The sequence below is a fragment of the Vespa velutina genome, chromosome 23, assembly GCF_912470025.1.
Source record: "Vespa velutina chromosome 23, iVesVel2.1, whole genome shotgun sequence".
Lineage (NCBI taxonomy): Eukaryota > Metazoa > Arthropoda > Insecta > Hymenoptera > Vespidae > Vespa > Vespa velutina.
Genome location: NC_062210.1, coordinates 3,466,691 through 3,481,677, shown reverse-complemented (window position 1 = coordinate 3,481,677; position 14,987 = coordinate 3,466,691). Strand labels below are relative to the sequence as shown.

At 43.0% G+C, this 14,987-nt stretch overlaps 1 protein-coding gene across 7 annotated transcripts in view; it reads right to left on the bottom strand.

Annotated features, from left to right (window-relative positions):
* LOC124956746 (amyloid beta A4 precursor protein-binding family B member 1-interacting protein-like) overlaps positions 1 to 14,987 on the bottom strand; it is a 97,131-nt gene that overhangs the window by 10,022 nt on the left and 72,122 nt on the right. For 6 of the 7 annotated variants that reach the window (XM_047512946.1, XM_047512944.1, XM_047512945.1 and 3 more), the window contains one exon: positions 13,315 to 13,414. In XM_047512946.1, the coding sequence (XP_047368902.1) occupies positions 13,315 to 13,414 (100 nt within the window). Of the gene's footprint in view, positions 1 to 2,128; positions 2,861 to 13,314; positions 13,415 to 14,987 lie in introns of those variants that run through there. The other variant, XM_047512948.1, reaches the window with a different exon arrangement.

Below are 14,987 nucleotides of genomic sequence, written 5' to 3'. Positions count from 1 at the left end.
AACAAAATTAAGCTCGTTTCACATCCAAGCTATGCGAGGGCGTTAGATTCCATCGAGTTCGAGAGAGCGATCGACCGACGGGGCACGCGTGTGGGTTTCGACGATGACGGCCGATGTGCTTGCTTACTCAAAGTCGTTCTTTCCTTCTCCTGGAACGTTTTATGCATCCTCCTTCTTCCGCTATCTTCTCTCACCGACAACGAGGACGGACCAAAGGCAAAGCGTACCCCGGAGCTTAGATCATAAATTTATACGATTTACTTCCTATTATACGGCAACCCGTTCTACTTTGCGATAGAAAATATCGCGACGATGCGAATTTCAAAGCTGTCGTTCGTAATAAGAGATAAATTTCTTCGAGTAACTTCGATCGGTCGACGCTTTCTAGCTCGATTCGTTCGTTCTGTACGTAAACGACGTCGGAAAATATAATTTCTGTCACGTCGGCGATACTCGACTCCCGTAAGATGACGATAGTCGTATGGAATGTGACACGATATCTCGCTCGAAACGACGAAGAAGAAAATTCTGTGGAAAAATGTAAAGTCGAATCGAAAGCATTTTTGTCGAAGAAATTCGAACTCGTTGCGTCGCGATAATAAATTCTTTTCGATCGAAAGAGAATCAATCGTCGAGAGAGATAGAGAATATATCGTACAATCGGCTTCCGCATATCTCTCTCTCTCTCTCTCTCTCTCTCTCTCTCTCTCTTTCTAGTTCGTATTAAACGAGTGAGCTCGATCGACGTTACAAAGTTCGTAAGCTCGGTTCGCAGGGCCGTATCCTGCTTCGCCGAGTGAAAATAATTTAATATCCGGGTGCATGGTGATCTTTGCTGCGCGTTAACGTTCAATAATATATACGATCGAAAGTACGATTCCCGTGCAAGTAGATATCTCAAAGTCGACGTACGAATAATAGGACGCGTTCCGTTGAATGTATTATGAATGAAATGGAAACCGGAAGCGGAGCGGAACGCGACGGTTGTTGCTCGCTCGTTGCACTTTCCACGTCGGCTCAACGGCGATAACGTTAACGAGAAGACTCCTCATTTGTTTTACTAATAGTTACGCGTAAGCATGTGAAGGAAAAACGAACGACAGGAGATCGTCAAGCGGTTAACCGTTAAGAAAACGTTACGCTGCCAAGGGGAACGTGTCGTTGTTGTCGTTGTCGTCGTCGTCGTCGTCGTCGTCATCGTCATCGTTTTTGCCTGAAACCATTCGAAAGTACGAGGATGACGTCGTTCGGCGCGAGTCGCTCGAAAGAAGTCTCTCTCCTTCGTATTCCGTACGAGGATGCTTGCTTTCTTGACACAAAAGCGACTTCGGGCACGTGAGTCACGATGTTCCAAACGAGGTAGAAATATCCTTACGGCTCGCGTAACACCGATCGTCCGCATTGAACGTTATCGTGCGGAAACTAATCGAAATTCAAAAATATCTGGCTACGCGGGTTTCTACGGATCGTCCGTACACACCTCTTCGTGGAAGAGATATTTGTTGTCGCTAATAATAAAACGCGAGGCTCTCTCGTCGACGGATTTTGAGTTACGAGGAAAATCTTAGATCTTGGAAGAACAAATCGGCAAACATTGTTTTCGATGAAGAGTACGGACCATGGACGTATATTCCGAGAAAAGTTAAACGCGCTAAGTCGGCTTACGACTACGATGTAAATTATGGTCTATGAAGGCTCGGTAAAACGTGCATTTTTATTATTTTTCTTTTTTTTTTTTTTTTTGAGAGTCTCGCCGACGATTATTGATTTTTTCCACTATAAAGAAAAAAAAAACAAAAATACCTTTCTCTGCTCGATACGAAAAACATTAAACGCGATAGTGGTTGTTACGTTGGTATAGAATAAAGAAAGACGATAAGGCGCTAATTGATTTTGCGATACCCAAAAGAAAGGTCCTCCCATGTTTCGAATCGTGTCGATGACCCAACGGGTTCATCCGTCCAAACGAAATACTTCTGATTTTCGGATGCTTTTTTTATATTATGGATTACGACCGATAACACATTCAAACACGAGATTCGTGTATACGATCGTACTATCATTCGGTCATCGACTAATGGGATTTGAAGGATACGGCGAATTATCGAATCGACGAAGTATCGTTTACCTTTGACAGTAAGATAACCGAGTATGCTGTCGTTGCTGCCAAAGTTCGTCAGCATTCTAGAATCGTACGAAATGGAAAGCGATCCTCTGAGATTATTTCCGTTGCTGTTGGTGCTGTTGCTGCTGATCAACATCGCCGTGAAACACTATCGAACACTATCGAGGACAAAACAACCATGAGATAACACAGCGATGAATGATAAATCCAGCTACGCTTTTGTTTTTCTTTCTGCCATTTTGTATCCAAGCACGTGCAATAAACGACGAAACAAAAGCGCGACAGAGCCACGGCAATTGTTCGAGGGATTAATATCCGGGAGGAATTAGAATAATCGATGCTCGATAAAATCGAGGATCGAAAAGAAAATTGATAAGGCGTTCAAAGAAAATACAAGAGTAGACTGATACGTAGAGATACGCGCAGCGCGCGTGACAACGTTCTACTGAAGGCCTTAAGGTGAACACTCTCGCCTCCTGCCCCGAGTTTTCCACGCGGACGCGCCTTCGCGCTTGCGTGTTGGTACAATTCTATAGCGTTCGTGTGAACGAACGCGTTGCCACACACATGCTTCACCGTTCTTCTCTCTTTTTCTTTCTCTCTTTTATCTACGTAAGCGAGTACACTCTTCAACCCGAACGATGCACACGCGAATAACACTTGTGCAAGCCCTGTCTGTTTATTATCAACCACCACCGGTATCGTTACTCTTCTAAGCCTGGATCGTTCGACCGATTAAATGCGACTTTTTCTAAATTATGCTTTGTTATAACTAAAAGACAAATATATATATATATATATATATATATATATATATATAAAGTGCTATATTAATTGTAACTCTTTAATAGCGCACATAATGATCGAAGAAAAGCTCCAACGTGTGAAACGCGTGGGCGCAGCTCGTTCCAACGTCGTAATATTAGTGGCAGGCGACTTGACGGAGCAGAAAATTTGTATTGATTGAAGTGTGGGCGCCAGTGGCGATTCGACGAATTACGAAGGATGCCTGTCGGAGAGCAAGCGGAATACGCGTTCGGAATAATTCGTCCGTTGTCCAAACGAATCGACCGGATAAATTGAACCAACGTAAAAATCCTAATAAATCGTTCACGATGATCCAAGCTTTTTGTTCATAGGAGCTTTTTCGATCATAGCTTTCGTTTCGTTCTCTCTTCTTTTTTTTTTTTTTTTTTTTTTTTTGTTTTTGTTTGTCTACCGACGCGCCACACAGCTATCGAATGGATCGTTTGAAAGTTTCTTTTGAAAAATGGATCACAGAATTTGTTTTTTTTTTTCCCTCCAACTTGCGTCAGATGATTTACAGAGAAATTTTGTAAACGCGTAGCGGTATATAGCGGTCTGACACGATATCTAAAATTTCCTTCGAATATTTTGACAAGGTATTAGAGAAATCATCGTATCGACAGAGTTCTCCAATCTCGAACGGTAACGACGAGACAGAGACACGTCTTTCTTTACGAGGACGCTCGCCAACAAAGAACACTGATACTTATCTCGAACGTCCTATCTACGTGACGAGACTCTTTTTGGATTCAAGGACGATTATCGAGAGATCGAAGAGAATCATGAGAAAAGAAAGATCGAGCGTCGATGTCGTAACCGCGATCGATCGTGCAAAACGTTAGATCGTTATTATTCGTCGATTTTTGTAGTAGCTCCGACAGTCGGCACCGACGAGTACAAGGCGAGTTTCGATCACCACCCAAGTTCATTCACCCTCTCTCTTTCTCGCGATTATGCGAATGCAAGCGCGTTACTTCGATAAGCTAGAATAACCCATATTAATCGAACCGGAGTCATACATTATCGGGCAAAGGCGCCTGCTCGATTATTCTTTCTTTCGTCTATCTTTTTCCTAACATTTTTCTTCGCAATACAAATCTTTCCGATAACTTTATTATTGAGCGGGACGATGAGTCAATTCGCATAACATTTCGATTCGTCCCTTATCTTTTGTCGCGAACGTTTCTATAAAATAATTCACTTCGACAAGTCGCATAATCGATCGAGACATTTCAAAGGACATTTATGCGCATCGCTTTTCACCGATATTCGATCAAAAGAAGAAAATGACCGTACTTATTCGAACGACGAGAAAACGCGAATTCTAAAGGGGCGATTTCGCAAGATTATCCTTTCGATTTCCATCGTAATACGATCGAATCTCATCGTCATTGCGATTAACTCGATTATTTCCGAATCGAAGCGATCGAGCAGCACATCGATCGCAAGCAAGAAGAAAGAGAATAAGAAAAAGAAGTAATAAGGACGATTCACGTCTGAGCGCGCCTTTTATCGGCAATTCTTTCAAGTCGGTTTCCTTCTGTCTTACCATAAGCAAAAGAAAATCCTTGCGAGATCTCCGACGACCTCGCTATTTCTAGACGATTTTAAAATCTCGAGACGGTCTTGCGAACACGCTTTGCGACGTCTTTTAAGTGTTTTTTATTTTTTTCTTTTTCTTCCTTTTTCGACGGTCAACTTTTTGCGTAGAATTTGCATTTCGTACAATGTCATGATATTATTATTCTCGTCTCTCGGATAAGGCTGCGACTTTTGACGAATGACTATGCAAAAGTTTGTAAATCTTTCTCTCGTGAAACATGATTCGAGCTCGACCGATTCGGAAATCGAACGTAGAACTCGATTGTAGGCGAAGTTTCTTTCAAAAGAGTCAAGCGCACGCGCGTTGAGTCGCGACATAACGCGTATTTATCGAGCCCACCGCGCACGTTCGTCTACGTGAAAAGAGGCCTCGAGCGTATTAAGTGTGTTTGAGTAACGTTCGAGCGCAAATCAAACAATACCGAATCCGAATAATCGAACGCGAGCTACGCCGCTGCCTCGAGAGCCCTCCAGAGACGCGAGAGTATCCAAAGAAAACCGAGCCATTTTCCCAAACGATTCATTCGCGCTCTCGAACTTTCCGCCTCTATGCTTCCCTTTATTGCCATTCCTTCGATATGCCCCTCTGAATAATATTTCGATAGAACAACCGAGAAAACAATGAAAAAATGATACCGCAAGACAAAACGACTAAATCATTGCAATACTCGTCAAGGACGCAATACAGAAACGTTCGAATCATTCGTAGCTAATTCCCTGCCGCAAACGGAACGCTGCCGGAACTAATTTTCAAAGCCGCACCGCCGCGATCCCTTTCTCTCTCTCTCTCTCTCTCTCTCTCTCTCTCTCTCTCTCTCTCTCTCTCTCTCTTTATCTCGGATTTTATAGAGCCGCGCAAAATCATGTGCGCATATTTCAATATTGACAGTTCCTTTGGATATTATTTTTCACGAATACGATTCATCAAGTAGTAGATTCCTCAAGTAGTAGATCTTATCGGCGTACCGTTATCGTCTACTTTAATCGCTATTATGTATGCAATTGCAACAGGTGCAAAGCGTCGTTAAGTACGAGTTCTTCGTGAAACGTATTTCTCGGGTAGGGAGAGAACATTGAACCGCTTTCGTTCGTTGGACTTGGCACTTTGGTTCGCATAGATGCATAACGTTAAAAACGTACAATATATTTAACATCGAAGTGATAGCGTTGAAAGCGAAATACGCTAGATTCTAGAATACGTTTCACAATTTTCCAACACGCAAGACGTCAGTCAGTTAAAACGCTGACACAAAATCATCCGTTTTCGTCTACCTTCCCGGAGATCGGTTTTTCTCTCTTTTCGACTTCCACTCGCTAACAATAATTCCCGTGATCGTCTACTTAATTGGCAAGCTTTAGCTCGCGCAAGGCAAATGACGATGACAATGAAAGGTGCATACTCATAGCCAAGCGATCTGAATGTCGCAATTACCGCAGCAATTTGCCGATACTGCTGTCTATTCTGAACGGATTTTTCGTTATCGTCGATGATCAAATCGTCGCTTTGTCGCAGGGTATATCGATACCACGTGTACGTGCTAATAATTCAGATCCTACATGATCATGATCGAAGATAAAAATTTATAATCGCTTTATTATTTTCCCGTCAGCACTTTAATAGTTCCGATAATGATCCGACCGACTTATAATATCGATTTCGCTTATCTCTATTCCGTTCGATCGTCGATTAAAACCGACATTGAATGACGATCCTCGATCCTAGCGATTTATCGTGACAAAAAGGCGTTGTTAAAAGTTATCGTTGCGTTCGTAGTTGCCCTTTAAATTACGCTCGTGTTAAAGGTGAAAACGAAAGGAAGAAGGTCGATTTGAAATCGCGTGAACGCGCTACCCTCGGTTTGTTTAATCAACTAATGAACCCCGCCCACGGTCACGAACATAGACACTTTTATTCGACTCGTAGTCGCGCACGGATGCATTCGCGCAACGAGATCGCGTGCACACGCAAGCGATTTAGAAAAAGCGTGCCACGGGATGCGCGGAAAATCGCAAAAACGGGACTCAGAATTTACCGAGGTAAAATTTAATTCGATAGTTACGCCTTTTTGTCGACGATTACGCGAATTGACGTAATACTTGTTCATAAATAATTAAATACATATAACATTCTCTGCTTGAAGGGAGGAGATTGGAACGCGAAGAAAGAAATGAAATAAAATAAAACGACAAAGAGGAAAATTGACGAACGGTGAAAAAGGTGAGAAATAACAACGATTACTATCTGCAATTAGATTAAATGGCGAACGTAATAAACTTAAAGTCTCTACTGGAAGGTGCCAGCGTAAATCGTTATTCCACGTTTGCACCTAGCGTCAAAACGCGACCCTAATGACGACTGCAAGAGAACACAATGACGAACGGTTTAGAGCTGTCGTAAGCGTACGCTAATCTCGTGTAATCACTTTTGCGAGCGGTGCCCGAAGCGAGTTTCTCCGTAGCTGGTTCGTTCGCGTTCATTGTCATACCGTAACACGCTCGACGTACGGTACGAATTGTAAATTTCTATCTCTGCGAGGTATTCGAGCCTAGTAATAAGGCTGACAAACGTGCCGATTTATTACGATGTACATGTCTGCGCTGATTTTTTCCTTTTTTTTCCGATTTCAATCAGACGATCTTTGAAGATTTTGCGACAGCGATCCTAGCGACTTGATCGAGTTAATCGTCCATCCGGCGTTCTCCGGGTAATCCTAGAAAATCAGAAATTAGTCTTTCCGATCTCGAGAAGATCCGATATCCTTTCAGCCCAGAGGTAAAGGAAATGTCGACGAAGTTGCCAGCGCGATGTTTAAGAATGGTACCCGGTGATAAAGGCTTAGAAGAGGATTATCCGTGAAAAGGCGGAAGATCGAAAAGAAGTCGACGATGCGATTTGCCGGGAGACGTTGAAATCTAATACAACGACCGGTTGCGCTTCGTATCAAGAGGAAGAGGATGAGAGAGAGAGAGAGAGAGAGAGAGAGAGAGAGAGAGAGAGAGAGAGAGAGAGAGAGAGCAAGCTTCCAGCAATTTCTACCTCGATCTTACTCGCTGTCGGTCGTGCTGTCGCGTGAGAAGAAATGATTTCTCGAAGAGAATAAATTAGCGAACCATAAAAGGAAGAAAAGGTGACGAAGACGCGTAGACCCGACGAGTCGAAGAAAACGAGATGAGAAAGTTCGTGGAAGATGGAAAGAACGAACGACGAGTAGCACTTTCGTTCGATTTACAAAGTGGCTCGCGCTTCTCGGGGGAAAAAAAAAAAGAAAAAAAAAAAGAAAAAAAAAAAAGAAAAAAGAAAGAAAAGAAGACGAAGAAAGGTACAAGAGAAGAGCAAACTTAAAAAGGTGCTCGAATGAAAGAATAGAATCTTACATTAGTGGGAGATAAAAGTTATTTTCTTTTCAGTTTGAATTTCTATCGGAAACGAATTCTTTCCTCTTTAATTTAGCGCTTTAACGAGCACGCGTAGTGAAAAAATACAGGTTTACCTCCGTCGAGTTGCGATCAACATGACTCTCTTTAATTAATGACACGACGCGACGGATGCATAAGTATTCCAAGGCTTCTCATAAATCATTTCTCGTTACGAGACGAGACGACGTGCTCTCTTTGTCTGAGAGAAAAAAGAGAGAGAGAGAGAGAGAGTGCGAGGAGGGTGGGGTGGGGGTTGGTCGATTTATTTATGCCCGAGCTCGTATCGTGACGAATCGTTCGACGTTGATCCATTTAACGACACGATCGTAAACATCTCCTCTCGAATGAAAAGAAAAAAAGGATCATTGAAACTCTCAACGTCCTGGAATTCGAAGACCCCTGAAAAGTAGAGTTTCCATTGTTATTACCTGTCTCGATAGAAATGGGAAACCCTTCTATCCGTGCTCGTACCTAGAGAGAAGTGGAGAGTATCACAAACGACGTCCAGCATCCCCGACGACGTTAGATCCAGAACGCTTCGGATTCTCTCGTCGTTCCGGAATCCGACGTCGTTCGATCCATCGACGGAATACTCGGTTAAATTTACGATCGCTCGTTCCAATTCGAAGGGGAAATCGGACATTTGCTCTTAAATTAAATAGCCATCATTATGGCGACGTCGAGTGTGTTTCACGATGTCAGAGATAAAATATCAAAGATCCATTAATTGATTTCGATTGAACGGGAACGTTTGATTTTTTTTTTTTTTTTTTTTTTTTTTTTTAAAGAGTTTTCTCATACGGTGCGACGTAAAAGAGACGATATGAAAAGTGTGGGAGAACTGTGGCACGATAAAATCAATAATTTAGTTGGATCGAAGTCGCACGCGCCGTTTAAATTGCCTCGAATCGATAGGGTGTCTGTTTCGCGCGATAAGAAGATCGTAAAGTACTCCGTTGGTATCTACCGTGTCTCGTTCGAAGTATGGATCCGCTGCGATCAACACTGCTCGGTGTAGTCGCCCACCTGCTCGGCGCAGACGATCGTAAAACTCTCTTAAAAGTGGCAAAAATTTGCCGCAAAATGTTCTATCGCGTGGGAATCTTTGTTAAACAAAAAAAAAAAAAAAAAAAAAAAAAAAAAAAAAAACAAAACAAAAAATAAAGAAAAAGAAGAAACGAAAGAGAAGTCATAGGGGATCTTCGCCGATAGAAAAGGACCGATAGAAATCGTTTATGAATAAGTGCTTTACCAATGATTTCTGAAAAATATTCGAAAAGATCACGAAAGACGATCGATTATAGAAGTTGCGGAGCGTCGAGTGGGCGTTCTCCTTTATTCCTTTCACTCGGGAAACTCCATCTGATATAATATCGGCGATCTTACGAGTCACGCTGGGCGTGTAATGCGCACGCATAGATCTTATCTTAGGCGGCTTCCTCGAAAGGTCTGCTTCCCTTTATCAAGGAATCGATAAAACACGCGAAAATGCGCGAGCAGATAAAGATTTAAGAAGCGTTTAACGAAAGTACTTGTTGCGATAAAAGTTTCGTTCATCGATCGTAAAAAAAAAAGTGGTAATCACGGATGGAGATGAAAAACAAGCGCTCACTTTTTCAAAGAAAAATATTTTACGGGAGGAACGTACGTTCAAGAGATGAGTCTCTTTATAGTTTGACCAATCGATTACCGAGGGCAAGTTCGAACGACATTAATATTAACGGACTGTCACTTTCACCTCGACTTACCGGTTAAAGGATGTAACACGGTAATCGCGAGCAAGCCTCCGTGAGTTACCGTATATACGTCCGTTAAAAGTATCTCGGACGATGTATATACGGTCTTGTGCATGCAAAAATGTCTGAACCGGTTAGCGTGCATACAAAAGTGTCGCTCGAAATTAATGGACCTCGGACGAATCGATCGAAATTTTTAAAGAGAACAAACAATGTGTTACTTCATAGCCCGTTCGACCGAATAAAATGTTACAGGCGTAAGAAAAAAAAATTGGCAGAGAAAAGGGGAAAGAATTTGTATATCTCTTAATTAAGACTCTTCGTATTTCGAGAAAAAATACTTTACTCTTTGTAAAGTGCGCAAGCTTAAAACCGGCTTTCGGCGTTGTTAACGAGCGAAGGTTATCGTCGAGACGCGATCCTATTACGTTCTCGAGCGTACTCGTATAAACGAGTGTAATCGAAGTGAAGTCGCGTAAGAATCGACTTGAAAATGAGTTGGCTAGGAAAACGCGTTTTCCACCAAAGGAGAGAGAGAGAGAGAGAGAGAGAGAGAAAATTTCCGCAGTATCGTTTCGCTATATTACCGAGCATAAAGGAGCAGCGCACGTTCTCCGACTCGACGTTGCACTTTATCAGGAGCGCGGGCTTTTATGTCGTTTTTAAAAGCTTTGCAAAAAACACGAGCGTTCGATCGAAGCGGAACTTTCTCTCTCTCTCTCTCTCTCTCTCTCTCTCTCTCTCTCTCTCTCTCTATCTATCTATCTATCTCTATCTCTCTCTTTACGCGTCTCCTTTGGTAGACCGATCAAAAGGCCACGGGAAAAGCAATCGACTCCTTTTTCCCAAAATAACCGTTGGCTACGTAATCGAAGCGTTTTATTTCCATACATCGAATATCTCTTTTACGAAACGAAAGAAATTAAACATTTTAAATAATTAACGAGCATCTGCCAACGGGAAAACTAACAACGACGAGATCTCGTCGTAGATCAGAGACTAGATCTCGGAGACTCGATCGAGACATAGGATCTCGTTGGCTTTTCAAAGGGATCGCAGTTTCGTCCGAGCGAACCGTTCTCCGAGGCGTCGGTGGTAAATAAGTTCCGGAATGCTTGAGAAAGAAGAGAAGGAGGAGGAGGAGGAGGAGGAGGAGGAGGAGGAGGAGGAGGAAGACACGAAACAAGCTGTGGAATTCAACGTTACCTTATCTGAAGAATGCCAGGAGAGGAGCGAAATGGAAGGAGCATAAGAAGAGGAGATGGAGGTAAATAAGGAGATGCTGCGCATCGCTACTTCTTTTCCATTCCATAGCGATGCGCAGCATGCCAGATTCAAGGGACGCTAGCGTAATAGCTTCGAAGCTATTTTAATACGCGCGCACGCGAGAGAGTAAACGAGGAGAAAGAGAGATGATTGATTAAATTTCTACGAGGAGCCAAGACGCCGCGAGCTCGTAATTGAAGGCACGTTTTATCTATCAGTCGCGATTCTTACGCTCCGCGAATCGGCGCCTCTTGGCGTCGATAACGGTCTCGTTTCGTGGAAACGTCTACGGATACCGACGAGAGCTAATCTTTCGTCTCCTCTCGTACTGCACGAGTCTATATGCCTCTCGAAAGAAGTTCGATGTTCGATCGGAATGAAGAAAAAAAAAGAAAAAAAAAGGAACGCCTTTGTGGACTCGATGAAAATTAACGTAAAGTGGTAACGGGTCCGCGGAATCGTAATTCTATTACCAAAGCTTTACGACGAAACATCGAAGAGCATAAATTTTTCCGCGGTAGGGGAGAGGAGGGGGGGGGGGGGGTGGGGGGGGGGGAAGAGAAAATATATCGTTCTCCGATATTAAATTCAGACCAACCAGTTTATTCTGTTAGGCGATTCTGTTTCTTTCTCTCTTTCATCCGAGTTTCTCGATCGTGAACGAAGAGAAATAATAAGCACGTCCCTTTTCTCTTTCTCACTACGAAGACAGAATAAATTCTGTATTACGTGTATAGAACCATCCACGTATATTCTATATATGTGCAGTCGAGCCAGTTCTTCATCGTCGCGGCGAGAAACACAATATATTATCGTATCGATTGTCCGCCCTCGAGCGAACTCGCGAATCGAACGAGCATCGAAGCCGATCGCTATTATCCCTCGACCTTTTTCGTACGCGCATTCTCGATGAAAGAGAACGAATCGCGCGTAGGTGAACAATACGAAAGTATCGAACGAGAAAAAAGGTAAAAGATGAAAAGAAAGGGACAGAAAAGTGAGAAGAAAAACTGACTCGATACTGGCGAGTATTAGACTCGATAAGATCGTACATTGGACGAACGACGAAAATATTATCGGTATAAATATTTAAGTTGCCCTTTCGTCGAAGATAAGAGATGTTAAGATAAAGCGTTCGAAAGAATCTGGTAAAAAGAAACATACGCGTTGGACAAAAGCCCAAGGAGCTTGTTTTTCATGCTCGCGGATTTGGGAAAAGAAAAACGATGTCGTTGTATCTTAGAGAGATAATGCTGAGAGTGAGAAAGACAGAGAGAGAAAGTCGTTTTAGTAGGTGAAAAGAAGACGAAAAAGGAAAGGAAGAAGGATTGGCGAGAAAGAGAGGGAGGATGAGGGGGGAGAGAGCAAAGTACAAAAGGAGGGGTCATGAAACCGCAGGCCGTCGGCTATGGCAGATTATCGACTGCCGCAACGCTGCGGCAGGGAGTGGGCTGAGCGAGAGGCAGAGAGGGACCAAGGGTGAAATGCGGTATCGTCGAGCATAAATCCGCAGATACGACGTGAAAGCCGACGCCGGGCATCGAGAAAGATTTTTGTCCGAGTCCCTCTTGCCGCTGTTACCGCTGCTGTTCGAGCTTGTACTTTGAAAGATATTGGATAAAGTCCCGACTCTTGCTCGCCTTGAACTCGCTAATATTAAATGACACGGTGCTCGTTCCGTTCTTCTTATTCTACTTTGAAAAAATACGAGCAACTTTTGCAAATAGCAATGATTCGCGATTAGATCATAGACATGGAAAAATTGTTGATAAACGTAGCGAAAAGATCTTATTCTATGGAAAAAAAAAAAAGAAAAGAAAAAAGAAACACATGTATGTAGGTATAAGGATCGTCCACTCCGACAACAAATTGTTCAACGTTCGAGCTTCGAGTAGTGGTCATTACGTGTACGAGTTGGCCGATAACGCTGATTTATGGCAGCAAAACATCGTTATTGGGAACTAATATTGTAGAAAGAGCGTTGTCTAGAGTCTCTCTACCCACGCAAACGTCTCATGTTGTTCAGCCTCGTAATCATGCAGAAATAGAAATATTAATATCGCCGTCTGCCGTCGATTTTCTACGCTTTGACGGATAATGCTCTTCGAACGATCCAACGTTGTTTCGAAGAAAACAATCATCTACAATTAATATTTATAGATCGTATAACCTCCGCTCGTTCAATCGTTGTTCAAAGATTACGAACATTCGCGATCGATAGAAAAATTCTAATTCGATTTCGTCTAAATATGACATACAGTCCATTTTCCTTTTATCGATCCACCCTTACGCGTTACCGAAAAAAGAGGATAAATCGTTCGATGGATCGATCGTAATGGTAAATGACCAATAGCTTCTTACCTTCGAGATTGGCCATAGAAAACCTGTAGCTGTCGATTCTCGGAGTATTGATGTCCGAGTTGAAGGGCCTGAGGGTTGCCGAGCTCACATTATCGAGACCCTGTAACAAAAAGAGAAAAATACTTTTAAAGTCTGTCCTCCTTCGATTAATATTCCGAACGTGGCACAATACGAAATCGCGAAATTGTTACGAAATATATTCGATTGAAATAATCGTAAGATGCAAAGGAATTCGTAAGGTGAAAAGTTTCATTGGTCGATCGGTAATCCTTTCTGGTTGTCTCTTTACGTAGGCGTATCTCAGCTGGAAAAGCGATTTGTAGGAGATCGTCGATTGGCTCACCCAATTTCCGCCGGTCGCTCGAATAATTTCACGGCAAAAAGGGGTGCGCCGTAGAGTTCCAAACTACGTGTAAGGGTGTTCTATCTCCTGGAAGCGTTCGCTCGAAGAATATTCGAAGGGATCGATCAAGTAGTTTCTATTTTCCGCTGCTTCGTCGGACGAATATTGCCGGGCAAGTTTCGTAGGCGACTACGCAAAATGGAACGAGATTACAAGGTAACATCTTGCGCGTAAATCTCTCGTGAAACCGAATTTCATGGGACATAGTCTAAAGGACTATGCGCGTGGTTGTGTGAAGCGGTCGATGAATCCCTTCGAAGATAGAGGTAAATCGAGACAAAGGAGCAAGATTCACGCCTATTAAGATTCTAGAGGATACCCAGAGCTAGGTTTCATGAGAGAAGGATGAGCGCGCGCGAAAGAGAGAGAGAGAGGGGAGGGGGAGGGCAGTACATATCTATCGTTTTACCGGGTGGCGTGGTCAGCACGAAAGACACGTTCTAAGGCGAAAAGAAACGTTCTCCGGCGTTCGATGGACGTTCGCGCAAAAGCCGTATATAGCCGGCGGACTTCCGCGTTTTGAGCCATTAGCTGTAAATAATGTGCGAGAGCTTGCTCGCCCGCGCTCGAGCGTGTGTACACGGTGTGTGTTATACGGCGCTTAATCAACCAGGAGCGTCGTACACGCTGAGCACACAATGCCTCGTACCTTCGAACACACGACAAAATGTTGACTCGGCGATGTTCTATCGAGTGCACGCGCCTATGTGTGCGCGCTCGAGAACCTTCTCTCGACGACTTAAACTATGCATGTACGCCTAACATAATACGGATAAAATTAAGATAATAGAGATCTTAAATGGAACGTGATAAATTCCTTGAGAAGATATTATTAGAAAAATATTCAATGTAAGAAGCGATAATAAGATAAATCGTATAATTATTTATAAGACTCATCACGTGAATTAGGAATGTACGAACGATATTAAGGAAGAAAGTTAACTGGCAAACTCGATTGATGCTCTTCCTTTCTACGAAGAACAGCCAAAGATAGCAAGAAAGTTCGTTAACGATGAACCGTACGTATACGCGAATACACGCACGACTGACTCTTGTTGAAGATAGCCACGACGCATCGTCACGTTTTCGACGCAGTGCCGCGTCTAATGCGACTCCTCGTTATATGTACGCAACGTGTAAGCTCACAACGTGGAAGGTTGACAGAGAAACGGAGGGAGAGAGAGAGAGAGAGAGAGAGAGAGAGAGAGAGAGAGAGAAACAGGATAATTAGGTCCCGTCGAATAAACAGTCTCTTCCTGTAACGCGAAAC